The sequence below is a fragment of the Calcarisporiella thermophila genome, assembly GCF_041956535.1.
Source record: "Calcarisporiella thermophila strain CBS 279.70 unplaced genomic scaffold VTP21scaffold_49, whole genome shotgun sequence".
NCBI lineage: Eukaryota > Fungi > Calcarisporiellomycota > Calcarisporiellomycetes > Calcarisporiellales > Calcarisporiellaceae > Calcarisporiella > Calcarisporiella thermophila.
This window is the reverse complement of record NW_027192239.1, coordinates 11,225-32,688: the sequence shown is the minus strand read 5'-3', so window position 1 is coordinate 32,688 and position 21,464 is coordinate 11,225. Positions and strand designations below refer to the sequence as shown.

At 39.5% G+C, this 21,464-nt stretch overlaps 9 protein-coding genes across 9 annotated transcripts; 5 read left to right on the top strand and 4 right to left on the bottom strand.

Moving 5' to 3' along the window:
* Nucleotides 1–2,654: 2,654 nt before the first annotated feature.
* Nucleotides 2,655–3,293, top strand: VTP21DRAFT_9089 (uncharacterized protein; the record flags this gene model as incomplete). Its single annotated transcript, XM_069400008.1, has 1 exon — nucleotides 2,655–3,293. The coding sequence occupies one exon, from the start codon at nucleotides 2,655–2,657 to the stop codon at nucleotides 3,291–3,293; it is 639 nt and encodes a 212-aa protein (XP_069245526.1).
* A 334-nt stretch (nucleotides 3,294–3,627) lies between these two features.
* VTP21DRAFT_9088 (uncharacterized protein) lies at nucleotides 3,628–4,221 on the bottom strand (the record flags this gene model as incomplete). Its single annotated transcript, XM_069400007.1, has 1 exon — nucleotides 3,628–4,221. One exon carries the CDS (start codon nucleotides 4,219–4,221, stop codon nucleotides 3,628–3,630), a length of 594 nt encoding a protein of 197 aa, XP_069245525.1.
* Nucleotides 4,222–4,333: 112 nt separating this feature from the next.
* On the bottom strand, nucleotides 4,334–6,592 carry VTP21DRAFT_9087 (uncharacterized protein; the record flags this gene model as incomplete). The annotated part of the gene is made up of 6 exons (XM_069400006.1): nucleotides 4,334–4,926; nucleotides 5,286–5,374; nucleotides 5,499–5,532; nucleotides 5,620–5,922; nucleotides 5,992–6,300; nucleotides 6,364–6,592. 6 exons carry the CDS (start codon nucleotides 6,590–6,592, stop codon nucleotides 4,334–4,336), a joined length of 1,557 nt encoding a protein of 518 aa, XP_069245524.1.
* Nucleotides 6,593–7,069: 477 nt separating this feature from the next.
* Nucleotides 7,070–7,936, top strand: VTP21DRAFT_9086 (uncharacterized protein; the record flags this gene model as incomplete). The annotated part of the gene is made up of 1 exon (XM_069400005.1): nucleotides 7,070–7,936. The coding sequence occupies one exon, from the start codon at nucleotides 7,070–7,072 to the stop codon at nucleotides 7,934–7,936; it is 867 nt and encodes a 288-aa protein (XP_069245523.1).
* Nucleotides 7,937–9,504: 1,568 nt separating this feature from the next.
* On the top strand, nucleotides 9,505–11,960 carry VTP21DRAFT_9085 (uncharacterized protein; the record flags this gene model as incomplete). The annotated part of the gene is made up of 8 exons (XM_069400004.1): nucleotides 9,505–9,569; nucleotides 9,648–9,669; nucleotides 9,792–9,854; nucleotides 9,952–10,190; nucleotides 10,306–10,719; nucleotides 11,019–11,274; nucleotides 11,404–11,528; nucleotides 11,597–11,960. The coding sequence occupies 8 exons, from the start codon at nucleotides 9,505–9,507 to the stop codon at nucleotides 11,958–11,960; spliced, it is 1,548 nt and encodes a 515-aa protein (XP_069245522.1).
* Nucleotides 11,961–12,878: 918 nt separating this feature from the next.
* Nucleotides 12,879–14,725, top strand: VTP21DRAFT_9084 (uncharacterized protein; the record flags this gene model as incomplete). Its single annotated transcript, XM_069400003.1, has 4 exons — nucleotides 12,879–13,729; nucleotides 13,805–13,940; nucleotides 14,001–14,318; nucleotides 14,384–14,725. The coding sequence occupies 4 exons, from the start codon at nucleotides 12,879–12,881 to the stop codon at nucleotides 14,723–14,725; spliced, it is 1,647 nt and encodes a 548-aa protein (XP_069245521.1).
* A 1,747-nt stretch (nucleotides 14,726–16,472) lies between these two features.
* On the bottom strand, nucleotides 16,473–17,006 carry VTP21DRAFT_9083 (uncharacterized protein; the record flags this gene model as incomplete). Its single annotated transcript, XM_069400002.1, has 2 exons — nucleotides 16,473–16,772; nucleotides 16,887–17,006. 2 exons carry the CDS (start codon nucleotides 17,004–17,006, stop codon nucleotides 16,473–16,475), a joined length of 420 nt encoding a protein of 139 aa, XP_069245520.1.
* Nucleotides 17,007–17,737: 731 nt separating this feature from the next.
* On the bottom strand, nucleotides 17,738–18,205 carry VTP21DRAFT_9082 (uncharacterized protein; the record flags this gene model as incomplete). Its single annotated transcript, XM_069400001.1, has 2 exons — nucleotides 17,738–18,007; nucleotides 18,086–18,205. 2 exons carry the CDS (start codon nucleotides 18,203–18,205, stop codon nucleotides 17,738–17,740), a joined length of 390 nt encoding a protein of 129 aa, XP_069245519.1.
* Nucleotides 18,206–19,051: 846 nt separating this feature from the next.
* Nucleotides 19,052–20,731, top strand: VTP21DRAFT_9081 (uncharacterized protein; the record flags this gene model as incomplete). The annotated part of the gene is made up of 6 exons (XM_069400000.1): nucleotides 19,052–19,112; nucleotides 19,170–19,396; nucleotides 19,465–19,756; nucleotides 19,834–20,225; nucleotides 20,294–20,474; nucleotides 20,559–20,731. 6 exons carry the CDS (start codon nucleotides 19,052–19,054, stop codon nucleotides 20,729–20,731), a joined length of 1,326 nt encoding a protein of 441 aa, XP_069245518.1.
* Between the last annotated feature and the right edge of the window lie 733 nt (nucleotides 20,732–21,464).

The following is a 21,464-nucleotide window of genomic DNA, read 5'->3' as shown; positions in this document are numbered from 1 at the left end:
GGTAGTTTTATCGATACGACCAAGACAAAAATTTCGATAATGTTTTATAAGCTCGTCTCGCAATATGCCATGTAAGCTTGGATCAGGTTGATACTCCCATTGTAATCCGCTTGTATTGAGTAAAGGTTTTGGTTGTACATATGGTAAACCTATTCAAAGGACAAAATAAGTAGCAAAAAGTTAATAGTAAAATTATTATTACTTATACCGTTCGGAAAAGCCTCACGAATTTTAAGTTTGGTAGGTTTTGGCATGTCCACTAATTAGTATAATATACAGAGAATCAAAAGTAAAGGGATTAAGCAATGAGAATCAGGCGAAATGGAGCAAACCAAACCAATATAATTTATTAAAAAAAAAAAATAAGCATACCGAGAGGGACTTCAACTAACACATGTACATATTTCCTACTGGGTTCTTCTGGAAAATATTTATAGATTTCGTCTTGTGGTAAAAGCCGTTGTTTGCTTAAATTTTCTATGTTGTCACGAAATCTCTGGAGATCTACGAATGGCAAATCGATCTTCCAGAGAATTATCTCAGAAGAATCAAAGCTTCCTAATTGGCGGGGATTCTTCTCTATTATTTTCGCCCTGAAGATTTCAACACTATCCGATCCATCAATCTCAAGTGAAAAAGACTCTGAAAATCTGCTTGCATTCTTGATCACGCAATAAAGCCGCATGTTAATTTCGAAAACTATGTTAATAATGGATATAATGGCTATTGAAATCTTTAAAATTGATGACGTAATAAATTTCAAAAATTACGGAGGTATTGTGTCCAATTGGGTTTGCAATTTCCCTAACTGTGGTTTATATTATGCTTTTAGACAGAATTCCAGGTCGCCATCCTAATTTATTCTCCTTTACTTTATTAATGTAATGCGATAAGATGGGTTATTTATAATATTCTCAAGTGCGATTGTATAGAATTGCGAAATATCAAATTTTCCTCTGTTGAGGTAGATGGCTCTAACACTTTTGAAGCTCTCATGGAAAATGCCATCGAAATTACAAGTTTTCGTTAGCTATCTATTAACCTACCTAGCTTGCAGTTCGCGAAATCAGATTTTCAGGTTTTATAAAGTTTACTTTTCTCCTAAATATTTATAACTCGTGCAAACCAGTAGTTGGATTCAAACACAATACACGGATGCATACAAAAGGCTCTACAGCATCGATTGTAAATTCACCAAACTAGGCTCATCGTAATAAACACAAGTAGGGTTCGACATATACTAATGTTTATTACACTAAAATAAGTTTGTAAAAAGACGTAAAGTCGATTCGTAAAAATTCAGTTAAAGATTCGATCAAGGCGTAATTAAGTTCTACAAGTGATTTTATACGTAAAGTAAAAATATCCGAGATCGATTGTCGATAAATTAAATATATATTAGTTACCGTACTTGTTACACTGGACGAAACTAGAACAAACGGTATTCGATACGCTCAAAACAGCCCTAGCATCCGCACCTGTTCTCACCTTGTCAGATCAAGATAAACCGTACCACATATTTTTCGATGCAGCAAGTACTAACGCTCTGGTCGGTATTCTTTGTCAACTTTCCGACGATAATCAGCTTCATCCTGTTGCATATGAATCGAGACAGCTATCGCCAGCCGAAAAGAGCTATCCTGTACACGAACAAGAACTCTTGGAGTTTATTCATTGCCTTACGAAATGGAGACACTATTTGGATGACCAACCTTTTAACGTTTACACCGACAACCGATCACTAGCAACGCTCAAGACCAACACGAATTTTTCTAAACGACAAATTCGATGGCTGCAACAATTTCAAGCGTTTGAATTTAACATCTACCATATTCCACGAGAGAAAAACACAGCCGCCGACGCCCTTTCGAAGTGACCTCATCTCGATGATATTCTACCGGAGACCACAGAACCACCGATAACGTCTAGCGAACTTTTAACGATGTATTTGATTTTAGGAATGGAGGAGATACAGGATCATATACGAAAACTCTTGATGAAAGACCAATGGTGCCAAATAATCGAAAACCTCGCCAAGCACGACGATTACGAACTAGAAAATGGACTATTGTACAAGCGATTGATGACCAACGCCGATTATGTGCTCCTCAGACCAACTCTTAAACAACAAAATAATGTTCAATGCTCATGATGCGATTTACGCTGGACATATGGGAATCGACAATACACTGGAATGAGTTCAACGCGACTACTATTGGCCAAATATGCAAAAGACAGTACGACGATATATTAAGGCGTGTGATTCATGTCAACGAGTGAAATCAACGAATAAGAAGCCAGCAGGACTATCGCAGCCATTAGAAATTCCAACTACAAGATGGGACTTGATTTCGATGGATTTATTGTTCAACTACCGAAGACAAAAAGAGGATTCGATGTGATAACAGTTTATGTCGACAGATTCACCAAGAGAGCTCACTTCGCCCCCAGCAAGACAACCGACAATGCAGTAGATACAGCCCATACATTTTTTTCTAGAGATCTTTAGACAACACGGCATGCCAACCAGTATTATTAGCGATCGCGAACCGAAATTTACATCGAAGTTTTGGTAGACTATAACACAGAAACTCGGTATAAAGACCAAACTTTCCTCGGCTTACCACCCACAGACGAGCGGACAAACAGGACGCATGAATAGAACCCTCGAAGACATGTTACGACACTACACGGCATATAAACAGGATAATTGGGACGACCTCTTGCCCTTTGTTGAATTCGCGTATAACGATTCGATGCACATTTCCACCAGAACTACACCTTTTATAGCCGACCTAGGACGAACACTACGAAACCCCAACATGACCCGAGCCACGATAGAAAATCCTACCGCAGAAGAACTTACCGAACAACTCAAAAAAACCCTATCGACTATCATACAAATGATCAAGGATGCACAAGAGCGACAACGAGAATACGCTGACCAACAACGATCCGATGTAGAATTCCAAGAAAATGATCAAGTCATGATAAGAACCACACACTTGAAACCAGAAGTGTATTGCAACGCCCCTTCGAAGAAATTATCACCACGGTTTGCGGGACCATTCAAGGTTCTCAGTCGAATTGGAAAAGTTGCGTACAAACTAGAGCTGCCAACGAATGTCAGAACGCACCCAGTATTTCATGTTTCCGTTCTTAAGAAATACGAACAAGCCACAGACGATCGCAATGCGCCACCACCTCCACCCATAATCGTTGATGGAGAAACAGAGTACGAAGTCGAAAAATCCTCGACGAGCGAAGATGGTACAATCGCAAAGAGTACTTAGTTAAATGGAAAGGCTACGATGACCAATAAAACACTTGAGAACCAGCGAAAGGCATGACTAGAGCTCAAGATATAATCAGGAAATACGAGAAAAATAACAAGACCGATAAAGCTTAAGGGCGGGTTAACAAGAAACAAGTACGGTAACTAATATATATTTAATTTATCGACAATCGATCTCGGATATTTTTACTTTACGTATAAAATCACTTGTAGAACTTAATTACGCCTTGATCGAATCTTTAACTGAATTTTTACGAATCGACTTTACGTCTTTTTACAAACTTATTTTAGTGTAATAAACATTAGTATATGTCGAACCCTACTTGTGTTTATTACATCCAGGTCCATTCTTGTTTAGTCGATAAACAACGATTCAGTGGTGCCGCGATGTGAGAAAAACGAAGGATAAATCGGCGATAGTAATTAGCTAATCCCAGGAAGCATTGAACGTCGCGAATATTCTTAGGAGTGGGCCAGTTTTTAACCGTATCGATCTTGTGTGGTTCTACCTTAAGTCCTTCGGCGGAAGCGATGTGACTCAGGAATTTGATTTCTGTTTTCATAAATTCGCACTTGGCGAATAAGTTTTTCTCGCGAAGTCTGTCGAGAACCAATCGGATGTGTCGCAAATGCTCTTCTCGGTTATGTGAATAAATTAGGATGTCATCGAGGAGCACAATAACGAAATCATCAAGGTAATCGCAGAAATGCTCGTTCATTAGGTTCATAAAAGTGGCCGGTGCGGAGGTTAAGCCAAGCGGAAGTACTCGAAATTCGAAATGTCCATATCTTGTGCGAAAAGCGGTCTTATGAACATCTTCATCAGCGACACGGATCTGATGATAGCCGGAACGGAGGTCGGTTTTTGAAAAAAATGAAGCACCGTGTAGTTGATCAATTAGGGTCATCGGTACGAGGAAGTGCATATCGGTTTTTTATCATAATCGCGTTAAGTTGTCGGTAGCCAATGCAAAGTCTGAGCGACCCGTCTTTATTGTGTACGAATAGGACTGAAGCACCATAAGGCGAGGATGAGGGTCAGATCCAGCCTTTGTCGAGGAGGTCTTGCAATTGCTTTGAGAATTCTATTAGTTCTTTGTTGGACATGCGGTATACACGAGGTGCTGGAGGAGTCGCGCCTTCTTTCAATGGAATGGTGTGTACTATGTGACTCTCGGATGGAAGTCCACTAGGAGGATCATCGGGAAAAACGCCAGCGAATTCTGTCAATAGGTCATTAAGTTCTTTATCTTGAAATTCCTCGAGTGTAGTCTGGCCGGATGCGTTGGTGTCGAATGAAAGGATTGCAAAAAGGTCTGAAGGTCCTGCTGATTCGAAACTATTCATTATTTCTTGAATTGGCACGTTTCCTACAGCTGGAGTTGAACCGGACATTTCACGGAGTTGTAAAATTTCGTTCTGTCGTATTACTCGTAATATGCGGTGATCCCAATCGAAAAGTGCTTTTGTCGTGTGTAGCCAAGATAATCCAAGAGTAGCGTCATGTGCATTATTCAAATCAACAACATCGAAGGATATTTCGTCGTTGTACTCGTCAATTGAAACTGTCGTAAATCCATAACATGGTTTGGTTGATCCGTGTCCCAATTTCACGATGCGCAAGTTGTCGGCTTGAAGATACGATAAAAGGTTGTTCTTTTCCAAGTATTGATAGGAAATAAAATTGTTTTCGGCACCTCCGTGGATTAAAAATCTTGATGGTCGGTTTTCCAATTATCCTTCATATTCCCATACTTTTCGAGGTTCGGTTCTTTCGAGTGATTTTTTCGGTGTTTCTTCTTTGTTAATCGATGTCGTAATTGTTGATACCAATTGTTCGTCAGTTGTTCGTTGTTGGTTCGTTGTTGGTTCGTTGTTGGTTCGTTGTTCGATGTCGGTTCGTTGTTCGAGTTCGTAGTTATAAGTCGTTCATCGGATTCGTAAATAATATTAAAATTTTCGTTCGATTGTCGTTGTTCGTAGTTCTTACCTCGGTTGTCGGGTTCGATATTCGGGTTCGAGATGTCAATAGAAACCGACGCTTCTATTGACGATTGTCTTTTTTCGATTTCGGTGGGGCTGATCCGGGGAATTTCGTGCAATTAATTCCAATATGTCCAATTTCGTGGCATCGCACACAGCGTCCCTCCTTCTTGTATTTCGGAAAGTTGCTCTTGTTGGATTTCATATTGTCGAGTTCCACTGGTGTCGCGGTGTCATGTTGTTCTGATGGCGTCCTGTGCACGATGGGAGTTCTGTGCGTCATAGGCGACTTGCTTCGTCGGAAATTTTGAAATTTGCAGGTTCCCTGTATTCTAATTCACCCCTAGTCTGCGGCTTTAGTCCTCGAATGTACTTATCGATCAGCTCCTCTTCGGTGAAATTTGGAATCTGTAGTACTATATTCCGGAATTCATGCGAGTATTCTTGTACGCTCTTCGTTTGGCGACAGTTGGCGAGCTTATCTCTAGCTTGTCTTACTGTATTAATTGGTGCAAAGAGGCATAGGATATCATTTTTAAATTCTTCCCAGTTCACCGGTGGCACATTTTTCGTAATTCTGAATTCCCACCAAACTGCTGCTTCATCTCTTAGCAAGGCGACAGAATACTGAATTTTGATGTGTTCTGGAGCGTGGATTGCCGTAAAATAATTTTCCAATTGCCTCATCCAAGGTCGAGCAATATTGCATTGACCTGGAGATCGCTTTAATATGGATTGAAACGGAGAAGCTACTTGGCCACAGCCCTTATTCTCGAGTCGTGAGCGATTAGTACGGGAGCATTTGGGAGCCAAAGAAGCGGAGATCCAGTTCCACGGAAGAGAAAAGAGATTTCGCATAGTTGACGGCGGAGTTAAAGCGCCGGTGAAGAAGCGCACGTCAAGTTTTGATGAGAGGGCTGGAGTCGGGACTTGCCGGAGGAATGTTCTCGCAGGCGTGACTTCGAGCTGCGACGCCAAAATGGGAAAATGGTGGCCCCTATCTTGAATGGGGTTGGAGCACCCTTTGGATGGAAACCAGTTCAGAAGGCCAGAAACGCCTCAGGCATTTTGATTGGCCTCTCGACACGGATTTTTATGCAGGAAGAGCGGAGTTTCTAGGGGGGATGCGAGCAGCAACATGTCGATCTGCGCCTTTTCTACTTCGCATCTGGCACTGTTTGGGCAACCGCGCCAGGGAAGAAGACTCAGTTGCGCAGCACATGCAGCCTTCGGCTCGATCTTTTCCGAACCCGACACAAACCTGAATTTAGCTTGGACCGAGACTGCCATGTTTGGCCTAAGGCAGCCCAGCATGCATCGTCAGCCGCCGCAATCCTCTTAGAATAGCACAACCTCTTCACCCGGGTGCGTCCGCCTCTAGTGCTGTGCATAACAGGATTTTCTCTTCATTGTAGCGTTGACGGGTGCAAACGCCTCGAGATCCCCCTCAGCGCATTTCGCGGCAACTGCGCACTTATGCTAAGAAAGAGGTTGGAATGTCTGACCAGCCGATACTCTCAAAGCTTGTGTTGTCAAATGAAGCTTGAAAAGCGGGTCGACCAAAGTAAATATTTGGCGTCAAAGTCTTATTATTGCACCCTTCTTGGATGCGCGAGATTAAGCCATTACGCTAGCATATAGAATTAGTTTATATACATGCATATAGCCGTATAAAATACTCAAGTAGGGAATATACCGTATATATCATACGCAATGGCTGATTTAAAAATGCATATAAAAGGAGCTCGGTTGTGTTCTTTTGTCGCTACATCCATCCTCTTTCCCAAAAACATGTTTCGATTTCTCTTTCCAATCTTTATCATACTTTCGATCGTAATCGCCCTAGTAAATGGAGCTGAAGTTAGCCAAGCGGAAAAAGATGACATCCTTAAGCACGTACAATATTCCGCCAGTGCTGCTGAACCGCAAGAGGAGAAAATGGCGCTCAAGTGCAAAACTTGCAAGAAGTGGGACGAAATCAAAAATGCAATAGTCGAGAAAGCGTTTTTCAATAAGCATTTTAGTGCTTGCAATGGCTATTTAGCAATCAATAATGCAGATGAAAAAATAATCTTATCCTTTACGCCTACTCTCGGTGCAGCTGCTCTACTAAGCCAAGCTTCCGATGCGACAATTCACTGGCCTGAAAATGTTCCCGATTCATTAGTCCATAAGGGTTATTTCGAAGGTTGGAAGGCCTGTATCAATAAATATGAAACACGACTTGAGGAGCTCAAGAGAGACAACCCTAAGTACACTGTTGATATCACCGGTCATTCCTTGGGTGGATCCCATGCCATTTATGCTGCAGTGGACCTTCGACTTAAGCATCCCGATTGGACTATCACGGTCTATACCAGCGGTTCGAACCGACCTGGCAATAAAGCATTTGCTAAACACGTGAACTCCCTTGGCTTTAATCTTTCCCGTTTGACGTACGGTAGAGATCCCATCCCACTTAAACCGAGTACTGACGGCTTTGTCCAGCCCGACACCGAATACTACGTGGACCTGCAAGGTAACTGGAAAAAATGCACGGCTTATCCTGAAGGTGGTGAAGACCCGGAATGTATTACTAAATTCAAAGAAGAAAAAGCGGGATGGGAGGATCATTTGGAATATCCAGGAACCTCAAAGTACGAATTTACATTATTGTGATAATATTACGTTTTCTCATTGAACATAATCTGGATAATCTGTTTTATCTGCTTTCTGTTTTTTTCCCCACTTGATTATTTCTCATCATTCTCTCATTTACTTTTTTATATCACTAATCCTTTACTTCAACTGAACTAATATTTTACAAACAATTCCAAAATAAAATCTACTCGTATATGATCCATACTTAGACATGTTATTGTGTCTCCATATATAGTACTTTGGTTTACAGTGCACCTAAGGATTTGAATATAAATCATACCAAATATCAAATTTCGAAAAAAAAAATAGTTATTAGGTTATGCGAAGACTAAAAGAAAATACAGTAGGAACATTAATTAGAATTCAGTATCACGCTAATCTGCCTGGAGGGAAACTTATCCAGGCGTAAGATGAGGTAATATACTCTGATACAGTTCAATCGCTATTCAGCATGATATCCTTTATCATACTTGTGGATTTTACGCGATGCCCTTCGAAAAAAATTGATATCCTTGTTGGACACGCCTCGTATACAAATTCCAAGTTTTTAACATTTCATTTATTAGCATCAAATGCTTTCCTTTTAAGTTTTGAAAAAGGTTTAACGTAAATAAAGCAGAAAAAAAAACTGTGTTGTCCTTTACCTCCACTCTAAGCCCATCTGTTATGATAAGTTTTATGTTTGAAAATGAACTTTATTATGGAGTATGTTGAGGGTTCCAAAGTTCACTGGGCTATGCCCGAGGATGTGAAATAAACACAAGTCGAGTTCGGATTATACAAATATTTATTACACGAAAAAGAGTTCGTAAAAAGATCCGTAAAAATATTCGGTAAAATTTCGGTAAAGTATTCGGTAAGAAAATCGGTAAAAGAATCGGAAAAAGACACAAGAAGTTCTACAAGTGGGTTACGTAGAGTAACAATATCCGAAGTCGGATGTCGCCGGAATAAATAATATTGTTTATAGTTCTTGTTACAGGATGGCAAACTTGAAATGTAGTACATGAATTGCCCGGAAAAACGCAAAACCCGACGGTTTTGAATAAAGTCTTTGAATAAAGTCCATACCTACAAACTCCAAAGTCCACCGAATTCTATAAACTACTGGTAATTTTATTCGTTGAAGTTTAAAACAAGATGATTCGAATTCAGAGGTGTATAGATTGGAGAAAGTGGCGCAAAATATTTCGACAGAAATCAATTAGTAATAGAAATTTTTCCTAAAAAACAAGATACAATGCTTTCACTTAACCTAAATCACACTAGGAAAAATTCATTGCGAAATACTCTCTTCCTCTAACTTCCGTCCTTTACAGTGACTCTAGTTAAATCATTAACTACAAATTAGTACAAATGATTCAACAAGCAGTGAATCATCACTTTAGCTATAGCATGCTACGGAAATTTTAGGAAATTCTATTATAACTCACGTAACAACGATTTTGCCAAGGACGGATAATCAGTGATGACTGACTAAACCTTGACATAGAATATATAATAATGTCGTAGAATACACTTGCCTACCTGTCTCCAAGTTCACTCAAACTCATTACCTTATTGTAGTAGTTTTCGGCAAATTCACCATGGAATTATCAAAACTGTTTGATGTCAAAGACAAAATTGTGCTTGTTACCGGCGGAGGTCGTGGGTAAGCATGATTTATGATTTTTGGTTCATAGGTTTTTGTTTACAAATGACTGTATTGCCAATTTTGTGTTGCACCTAGTATCGGAGAAATGATAGCCACTGTAAGTATATTAAAAAAAAAGCTCCTTGAAAAGATCACAATTGGAAAATCTAAAGCAACATATTCTATTTTTTAAAATTTTACTCCGTTTTATTTTATCTGCACTGCTCGGTACATGTATAGGGATTCGTTTCTAATGGCGCAAAGGTCTATATCTCCAGTAGATCGGCCAAGGTTTGTGAGGAGGTAATGCGAAAAACGCTTCATTGGCGCTTTTTCTTATGAATTGTATATTATTTTTGTCTGATTGAATATATACCTTGCCTATTGATATATGCTCTAGGTCGCCACCAGGCTTAGCAAACAAGGACCTGGCCAGTGCATAAGCATTCCCGCCGATTTGCAAAGTCCAGAAGGAGTAAATTGCCTTGCCGAAGAATTGAAGAACCGTGAAGATCACCTTGATGTGCTGGTGAACAATGCAGCGATATATAATTCGCAAGATTTTGACTCATATACCGAGGCAAAATGGGACGAACTAATGGATGTAAACCTGAAAGCCCCCTATTTTTTAACCAAGGCGTAAGTTAGATATTTCTATTCGTGGTACTTTCAAGCGAGGCATTGAAAATGATTGAACCAAGTGTTTGAAAAATTCGGATAGCTAGCTAATGAATACCTCTTTCTGCTTTGACAGGCTTATTCCGCTCCTAACTGCTAAGAGTACGCCACAAGATCCCAGTCGTGTCATCATGATTGGTTCTATTGCAGCATGGGTAAATTCGTCAGTACCAAATTATCCTTACAGTGTGTCCAAGGCCGGGCTCCATCGGATGACCGAAGCACTTGCTCCTCTACTAGGGCCGCGAAATATCACTGTGAATACAGTTTCACCAGGCTTTTTCCGGACAGATATGACCAAAGATTTTCTCTCACAATTTAGTGAACCGGTGTTGAACGAGTTTATCAAGAATGTAATTCCATCCGGACGTACTGGCACAACCGAAGATATTGCCGGAACATGTATTTATTTAGCATCTCGTGCAGGTGCATATACGAATGGAGCAACCATCGTAGTGGATGGCTGCCTCGCGCATTCTAATGTAGGAATGTAGATTTACGTATACAGAAACGATTTGGACTAATAAACAGCATATGGTCTTTTTTTGATATTGAGGACTATTAATAACTTTGAAAACTAGAGATATAAAAAGAAAAATATCAGAGTTCGAGTAATAATGGTATGAATTCTATGAAGAGTAGAGAAATTCTTCATTGAATGTATAGCGATTGAACTGTATTACAAATAATATTCATTTTATACATACTGTAATTTCTTTAAGCGAATTAGAAAGTAATATTATACAGTATGGATATTCAAGTTATGACATTTTCAAATATGCGTAATAGGATACGACTTTTCCAAGCACTAAACCTGACCAAAAGCGTCATGTCGGGGCCGAGTGCATTGGGGGTTGAGCTGCTCTTCACTTCGGGGAGCTTCATGACCCAGGCGGTTCTTTACAAGAATATTCGCAGCCGGGAATTTCTATTGCTTACGATAGCCCAGCTTGTCATTTTGAGCGAACAAATCCAATACCACACGATGAAGTTTAATCTCCAGAACAAAAACGCGCTAACCATCTCGACCTCGATCTTCTGGAGCGTAGCGCAAATTCTCATCACATTTCTCTACTTTAGGAGGCTCAGGATATTCTCTTCCAACTATTCTCATCTCAACAGAATTCTTGTGGCTTTAGCAATTGTATTCAACTTCCTCGACAGCTTTTCATAGGCATGCTTTGCAATAACAAACTATGTGCGCGACGAGTATGCCATTATGCTCTCCATCAGTGATGTTTTGTCGGGATTGATAATGACCATCTACGAAGTGATCTCGCTGCACATCATCGGAAACACGCTTTCGAACATATCATCACTCGAGTATATCTACAAAAGGATGGTACACGCCTGCTTCGTCGGTACAGCCTGACCCTCGGCCTCTACGATATGGTCATGTTCGGGAAGAAAGAATTCGAAAAGGCCACAGACTTGAATGAAATGAACCTGTCCATCAAGCTAATCTCGTACATGATTTACTACAACATTTCACTCTCTGTTAAATACTCGAAATCTGAGTACTCTTCCAATGGACTATCATTTTCTTTTCCTGAAGACTACAATCCAGCCTTACATCAATCTGCTTACCAACACTTCGATCATCTTTGCAAGAGTGATACACAAAACGAACTCCAGTCTGCCCATGCCGGCAGAAGTAACTCAGTTCATATAACTGTTCCTGCTAAGGCACACAACACAAGCGATAAACACCAGTGCGCAAACTGTGTGTAGAGCGAGTCCGCTACATTTTGTGCTTCCCTAATGACTCAGGATAATTCATTGTATACATGCAGAGCATGTTCAACAAGGACTAAGTTTTTACTAAGGTTTACCAAACTGCAAAGATTTGGTTTTTCTTCCAGATATATATATTTCTTAATTAGCAAAGCCAGCAACATTTAGTTTTTGCTAATTACATTCCACAGTGTACTATTAAGCTGTATTTATCTAACACTTTGTAAAGCTATGTACAGTATTAGTAATCAATGCATATTTTAAATTGGCACTTTTCGTTATTGTAGCGAAAAAATGCACGGCGCACTAAGAGTATTGGCCTATGACCATGATAAACAATGATTTCACTACCAAACTCCCTCCTCCCCTTGGACTTTGTTTAACAATTATTCTATTGCCAAGTATTAAGATGCAACAAAGCTGAATAGGAAGTTACATAATTGGAACCAATGAAGAAAGTTAACCAACCTCTCATATGCCTTGCGAGTTGCGCCATGATACAACATTTGTAAAATTGCACATTACATTTCGCATTGAATGTGTAAAGGCCCTTTTTATATTCTAAATCCCATCAATTTATAAATATATGGCCTAATTCTCATAAATATGTTATTATTTTTTTTTTTGGAGGGGAGGACTCAAATATAAAAATGTTTAGTTACCAATATGTTTGACTATAGAAGTTGATATTCTTTATAGTTTTCTTGGTCAAAATGTTCTATAGGATCTATTTTAGTTTCTTTCTAAATTAAATTGCACAAATATCCCCCCAGTATTTTAAAGAGAGACAAATCTTGAACAGTCAATTTTAATCTTAAACTTACGGTCTCCTTTGGATCGATTTTATCATTTGATATTTGACAAAATATAAAGCCAAGTGATCGAGTGAAAAATTTCAATTAATCCCTTCATGTAATGGGCAAGTATGTTTCCCTGCAGTTAGTCGATGCTGCAACACCCTCTACCCAATTTCATTGCCCAGTAGAGTTAACGAGCATCACTTCCTCAATATCTCCCGGCAGCAATCAAAATGAATCCGAAGCTCACTCTCAAGATCACATGGACTCTTGGAGCCTCCTCTCGACTGCTGATGCTTTGCGTTTTGAACTTAGATTAACCTCCGTTGGGGATCTACATCGTCTTCTAAGTGCGCAATTCATGGACAAAGGTTCTTTCCTACGTGAATATCAATTTCAGTGTAATCTTCCCGTACATGGAGATCAAAATTTTTCTTCGCAACGCTGTACGATATTTGATGTAAATCTTATCTCGAAACCAATTAAAGAGATAGACATCAAGCAGCCCACAAAAACTAATACAATCAAGCGCAAACTCTCAGATCGCCTCTTTCACGTATACCTGAGCGATTGCTTTTATTACCTGATGCATCCAGATCAAGCATCCTTTCTCGAAAGCTATTATCAAAACGAGCTTGAACCGGCATTGGTCCACACTGCTATCGCTTTTTCAGCAGTACACCTGTTGCTAGCCCATCCGCAGACACCCAAAATACGCCAGGTTCATCTCGCCATTGGAAGAATACTCACCCAAGCAAGGGAATCTTTGGAGGATATATTCGATGCTCCTTCTCCGCAGGGGGTGCTTGCCTTTCTTAACATGGAAACTTGTATGCGCTGGCTTGGCCGGTTTGATGAGGCTTACAGCTTTTATTCTCAAGCTGTGCTGATGGCATTCGCTCTTCGAATGGATAGGGACGATCCCAGTGACCAAGATCCCGTACAAATAGAGTTTCGACGAAGAATCTGGTTAGTGGGCTATAATCATTGCTATCGGTCATGTATGTCTTCGAGATAAACTGACTTTTTTCACTTTATCTAAAGGAGCTTTATTTGTAAACGCGAGCTTTCTTATAGTTTCGAATTTGATAAGCCCACATTAATCAGTTTGGAGTTAATTAAAAACTCTCCTAAACCTACTGTTAACTCAAATGACAGAGTGCGCTATAAGGTTACTCTGGTAAGTGTTGGCATCGTTGGTTTGGCAGATGGTATTCTAAGGAAAAACCAAATTCGATAGCTACATATAATGCAAGAGATTATATTCGCAACCAAAATGATGGAGCTCAAGAACATCGATTGGTCACTTCCTGATTTTCTCATCACCCAACAACTCCTCAACCTCGCCGCTTTCTTACAGCGAGACCTAGATGAATTAATGTTTTATAGTAAGGACGATATCCTGCCCAAATATCACAACTTCGATGCCAATCTTTTTTTTTGGCTTCACTGGTGTTTACTTTGGAAGTGTTTTATCAAATCAGATGCGCCTCCAGGAAGACTAGAAACAGACACGATGCAGCAACTGCAAGCGAAAGCCCTTATTGAATTTGTCAAGGTATATCAATGGCCCAATGATCTATATGAATTACAAGTTATTTATTGTTACTTCATTTTTTTTAGGGTTTGACTCATAGCATTAAGTCTCTACAAGCCGCCATTTCTAATCGAAACTGGTGCAAAAATTACCCATTTGTAGTAATACAGCTGATATGTGAAAATTGTATATTTATATCGCATACCCATCCCTCTATTGCAATGCGACGTCTGGTCTTTCGGGAATTAGCTCAGGCACTTCATTTACTGCATTCTATTGCGCAAAAGGGAGTCATAGAGGGGTGGATGGTGCAACAAATCGTAGAGGCATTAGAAGAGATGAAAAATTTTGTGTTTTCGCAGGAAGAATTGAAGCTCATTAATAGCCCTAAACAACGGACCATCGCCATCAAGCCAGCTACACCATAATTGAGCATTTATAATTAATCCGAACACGGCCGAGTGGTTGATTCTAAAAGTTAGTTTGCATTATGACGGAAATAGCCTGACCCAATGTTTTGCTATTAAATGGAGCTGAGCAGGGATCTCGTTGTATCCTCCACTATAACAGTGCCACAAAATAAATGCTTGAATGTAATTGAGATGAATTACTTATATCTAATACTTTGTAAAAAATAAAAAAATAAAAATAAAAATAGATTATTTTTGAAGTAACCATCAAATTATTTTCGATTATCTAGCTTGGTACCCCTATTTGAGCTATAAGCATTAAGGTACAGTATTTTAAAGTGTATTTGCATAAAAGGATCAGGAAAATAGAAGCCATGGCTTCTGCTTAATGATGAGGTGGCCTGCAAATATCAAATATAAATATAGTTTTATGAGTATCTGATTCTTCCAGCCATCCACCGTACGCTAAACTATAACCCACTTTGCTAGTAACCAGAGAGACGAAATAAAGAGTGGATCATGATGTCCATACTTAGTAACCAAATAAATATCAATCTTGATTTCTAATTGAAACACTTTACACCCTGGAAAATATCCAAAATTTGCTGGTTTCCCTTAAATACACCTCATTGAAAAGCCAGTCAGCAACTTTATGTTTAACCAGAATCATTTAACAATATGATAATATATGCCGTTGCCTGTACTTAGAACCACAATCAGGACCAATGGAGGGGTGAAGTGGTGTTGAAGATAAATCAAAATTTAGCCTTATACCAAAGTTGTTATACGCCAGGGTAAAAAAAAAATAACTTTCGCCGCCAAACTTTCATAAGAATTAGTAACTTATTTTGATGTTACTGAGATTTTGGACCATTACCACATCTATATTCAAACTCTATCTTAATCTCCAAAGGTAATTAACTCTCACTTTGGATTTCTAAAATGCTATGTGGGCTTTTATTCTATTATTTTCTGCTATTTTTTCACTTATTGCTCTGCTTCACGCTGCTTCGCAACTTGGAAAACGCGCAACCGTGTTAGGAGAAATTGATAACGGAGTTATTGAATATAGAGTAAATAACGGATGGTATACTTATCCCTTTGATATTGCTGATGCAATCAACTTGCTGGGGACCGATAGAATCCGAGATAAACCCAGAACAGTTACATCGACGATAACTATCTACTTATCGCCCTCTAAGTTCTATGTATATACGCAGCCTACTATTAAAAGAACGGTGTATGTTACAGTTGTAAAACCTACAACTGTTCCCAACTGAGGTTCAACTACAACTCCCATCAATGAGTCTTCTCAAGAATCACTTGGAGCTCTACCTACAATTACGAACAATAAAGACTAGCTCTTCTTGGGATAGACTGAAGGTGAGAAAATGGAACTTGCTATTATTGTTAACAATTGCTTCATTTTTGATGGTTACATCGAAGATTAACCGAATACCATACATTTTATATACTCTCCACTTGATATTGGGTACACATTTTCCAAGCAAAATGCATTCATTATCTAAAGGATGCAGTGGACAAAGCCAATTATGTCGCATTAATATCAAGATATAACTTTCATAAAAATAAATCTGGTTAAACTTTTATTATATTGGTTACCATTTAGAATAAAGATGAAAACGTGATTGCAAAATGCTTCCTTAATACGCTTGCGTCATTTTACTATAAAAATTGGAATGATACAAACAGCCAGTTTATATTCACTCATAACATGTTAAATGAAACCAAAAGTTCATGCAAATTAGCGCTTAATATCGTCCAGTGAAGGACAAGACGGAGAAGATTGGGACGCACCAGAAGGAGGCGGACCATTGATAGGAACAAGAGTGACGGCAGTCCCATAAGCTAAAACTTCAGTCATTCCTTGCATAATATCATTAGCATCGTATCGAATTCCAAGGACAGCATTTCCGCCAGCAGCTGCTGCATGCTCCAGGAGGCGCTGAAAAGATTTCTCTCGAGCTTTTTCTGCCATCTCCAGGTAACCGGAATTTTCTCCACCACCAATGGCGGCAATGCCAGCAACAAAAGCTTTACCGATCTAAATAAATTAAATTCATGGAGAGAAAAACAAAAGGTTAACCAAAAATACGTAGGTTTATCGCAGCATATATGACCAGTAATCTTGCAGCTTTTATAAAATTGAACAACTCACATTGGGGTTTCGGACCGTGATTCCCCTCACGACACCATGGATCTGAGCAATTTTATATCCAGGGAAATCAAAAGTAGTACTAGTGAAGCGACGGTCTACTGCACGGGCCGTTGCTGCCATGTTTTCTAAGATGGGTAATAGAAGAATACAACACGGTAAACTATGAAGTCATATAGAGGGCAAAAATGTGGCTGTGCTTGGATTTTAGTGCTTTTTAGGAAAATCCTTATCGACTTCATTTGGAAAACTGTATGAATATCATGATATTGTCGTGCTATTCAGAAAACATTTAATGATTGTAATAGCCTGAGCATTTATACGCGATTACGTTTGCTTAACCTTCTAATTTAGGATTGGGATAGTGATTGTATTACATAGGAACATTGGAAATACAATAACAACCGGCTATAATTCTAGCTATAATGTAGCTTATGAATGCCCTCCGAGCTTCAATGAAAGCTTCAGAGCCAAAACATTTGCACAATAATGGCTACTATATATATACACGACGGTCATTATATAAAGTGTATATGTATTTGCTCCAAACTGCTATAGTTGAGTGATGTATGCAAACTATTGAACTTGTATTTGAATTTTAACCCTGCTAATGAATATTTATAAATTAATTTATCACTACCTTAATTTGAATGGTCTCCATGGGTCATACTATTCATAATATTGAAAATATATCCCATTATATGTTATTATTTTTCATATTATCGATCACAGAAAAATTCAAAGACTCATAAACATGTAAATTTCTCTAAAACGGCACTAGTATTAAAATTAAAATGCAAGCAATTATATACCAACTTACAATGGATTTTGATAACCTATAATGGTTTAAGTGTCTAGTACTTGTAACTGCCATAAGATGGTTGAGTAGGTTGATTGATAGGAACGAGGGTTACAGCAGTTCCATAAGCTAAAACTTCAGTCATGCCCTCCATGATTTCATTGGCATCATATCGAATTCCGAGCACCGCATTTCCACCAGCCGCCGCTGCGTGTTCCAAAAGTCGTTGAAAAGCAGTTTCTCGAGCTTTTTCCGCCATTTCCAAATAACCAGAGTTTTCTCCACCGCCGATCGAAGCAAGAGTAGCCACAAAAGCTTTACCGATCTAAGATGAGCATTGCAAAGTTAATCATCCGTAAAATTAAGCAGTATACAATGTGCAACTAATTGCAAATATACATACATTAGGATTCCTAACCGTGATCCCTCTTACAACCCCATGTATTTGAGCAATTGTATAGCCAGGGAATTCAAAAGTGGTACTGGTAAAATTGCGGTTAACTGCACGAGTAGGAGTAGACATTTTAAGATTTCAGGATTGTTGTTAAACTTTTAAATTGGGGCGAGTTATACTTAAATAAGTTTTTCAGTGGCTTTACAACAGAAAGAGATGAATCGATTTTCCTTGGCAATCTTGGTAATTCGACCATATTCGCCAATATTGTGGCGAAGTGTTCGAGAAATTAAAGTGCTCTAATCTGACAATAAAAATGAGGATTTCTTGGTGTTTTTGCTTTGGTCGCCGAGTATTATCATAGGAAAGATCAATTTTTCGAAGATTTCATAAAGTCTAGCATAGAACATAAACTCGAATATTTTAAAAATGTAATTACATAATCAACCCCTAATTTAAATTCTTATAGCTTTTATCTCAAGAGGAAGCTGGAGCGTGGGGCATTTGGATGCACGCTCCTAAATCCCATTTGAACGTGTGGGATTAAGTATAAAATTCCTCTGAAGTGGCGCACAAGCATATGATCATGGCATATCGATTAGCCGGATATACGAAATGCACGAGAAAGGATATATAAAATGTAGGTGGATTTAACTAATGACACGGGAAGACCCATTAAGAGTAGTTGTGATGGATAGAATTTATGATACACAAGAAGACATCGACCCAGATGAGGAGAAAAAGGTGGTGAAAAAACTAGACCTATTCCTGTTGCGTAAGTCAACTATTGCTCCTGCTACAACCTTTCCTTGACCATGGTCATCTTTATAACCTTTGGTAGCCCAAGTTGTCATGCTCTATTTTTTTTCGCAATTAGATCGAGGAATAATGTGTGTGAATACTCTATTCGTAAGCTAATTAGATTGACACCTAACTAGAGCATCATGAAGAGCCAACGCAAAGGTGATGGGTCTCATGGACGCACTTCAACTAACTGCGCAAGATTATGCCGTCATCATTGGCGTCTTTTATGCCAGTAGGTAACATTCCCCCACAAATATGTTCTCGTGTTAACCTGTACTTTACTATCAAGGCTATATCGCTCTTGAAATTCCCACGAATCTCTTGATTACCAAAGTAGGCGCCTCACGTTGGATTCCAGTCAGTATAACGGCTTGGAGCATAGCAACCATATGCCATGCTGCAGTAAGCGAATACTCTCACCTTGTGCTCACTAGATTTTTCCTAGGAGCAGCCGAAAGTGGAATCGCAGCCGGCCTGACGGTTTATCTGACAACCTTTTACAAGCGTGAAGAAATGGTATATTTTCTTTCACTTGCTCTGCAACGAGATCTCATCAATACTGAACAGCACGGAGAATTGCATAGATGCGCCGCATGATGATTCTCCAATGCAGTAGCTTGTTCGGCAACGCATTCGGGGGGCTAATAGCGTATGCAATACAAAGAAACTTAGAGGGTGCTGCGGGATTAAGTAGTTGGCGCTGGATATTTATCTTGGAAGGCGGTGCATCCTTAGTCTTTGGATCTGTCACATTCTTTACCTTTCCCTCAAAACCGGATACTGCCATCTTTTTGTGTCTTGAACATAGGAGGTTGGCAGCCAAGCGTATAATTGCTTCGGATAGTCTCTCTCGCACTGATGTCAAGCTTAAGCTTCGTAAATAGAGCAATCCCTTACTGTCGATTTATCATCGCTATTTTAGCTTAATAACCGCCTATACATTTGCATTACAGTTCATATTAAAGCTGCAATCCTTGATTATAAGACTTGGGTATTCGCCATTTTGATAACCCTACATGCCGTTATCAATCTTGCAATAACTTACTACTTACCGACGATTATTCGTGATTTGGGTACATTTGAACCCATTTATTCAAACCTGATGACAGTTCCTCCGCATATATTTGCCATCCTTATGGCAGTCATCGTTTCAATGTCGAGTGAACGACTCACCGAACGCGGATTACACACGATTCTACCAAGAGTAGTGTCGTTCTTTGCCTACGTAGGGTTGTTGGTGAAAGACTGGGATCCAAAAATGCAATATACGGCTGTGTTCTTTCTGAACGCGGGGAATTTTTCGTCGCAGATACCCCTTATAACTTGGTTCTCAAATGCATTTGCAGTATATATTTTCTATCAGGCCATAATCTAAAGCTCCATCATTAACTATCGATTCATGACTTTCCGTAGGGCCACTACAAGAAAGCGACATCTATTGCAATCATTGATGCTGTAGCGAGTATGTCGGGGATAATATCAGGTTATATTTATTCTGCGGGTCCCCCATATAGTAATTTTACTCTACAGGCTTTTGATGATATGTGTGGGCTAACGCCTCCTCCCTCTTCTACCTTCCCAAAAATGGAACTTGGTACTAGCACGAGGATTCTGTAAATAGCACTTTAGTAGCTTATGATCTCCAAAAATAGTCTCCAATCATTCTGCGGTTCCCTAGGTATATCTGCGGTACTGTGTGGAGTCTACATATTATTAGCTGCGGGCCTCAAATGGGTCTTGATACAAGAAAATCAGCGGCGTGACAATCAAATTCTAAGCGAGGAGCAACGATCTCTGGAAGGGAACAGCGAGCTAGGAGATGCACATCCTAGCTATCGATACATCCATTAATACTTGGTTTTCGGCGGGAAACCTCAGTTAAATGCTGCAGAGCACCTTTAGTTAACACCATCTTCCCCTGTGCGGAATGGTGCGTTTTTGAAATGAACGGCAGGATTGTCCGCAGATATAACTCATTTGAATACTATGAGTTCATCAAAATAAATGGAGAAAATAGTCATACTTTTATTGCGAATCGGTCTACCGATCCTTGAACACTATATGCGCCTATCATTGTTTTTTCGATTAACAGAGTATTGAGAAGAGAGCTTAACGCTTAATTATTTCTATATAGGAGTTTTAGCTAATCATTCAAAGAAATCTGGGCGTTTGGCGTCTGGGAGTGTTTTAGACGCTGTGCCGGAAGAGATCTTCTGGAATCCTATACCAAGTTATTAATACAAGCTCGTTCGGTGCATTGGGCGAAGACCTGAGCTGTAGCGGGTGGTTTCCAGAAGCGCCGCAAAGCATGCAAACCCGATTTCTATTGAATATAGGAGAGGAAGTTGCAGGCTTTCTGTAATGCGCCAATGCTTGTTTGTTTTTCGGGTATTAGTGTAGTCTTCAGAACGGATTCTTTCAAATCAGCACATGAGCATTCCAATGTGATGCAAGGACTGCGAATGACCCCTCACGCCCACATGTGCGGGCTCAAATTACGGGCTATAAATAAGGTTCCGGTGTGCAATTCTTGACCTAAGCTTAAGACATTTATGGGTGCCAAAGCACCTCGGCCCTGGCATTG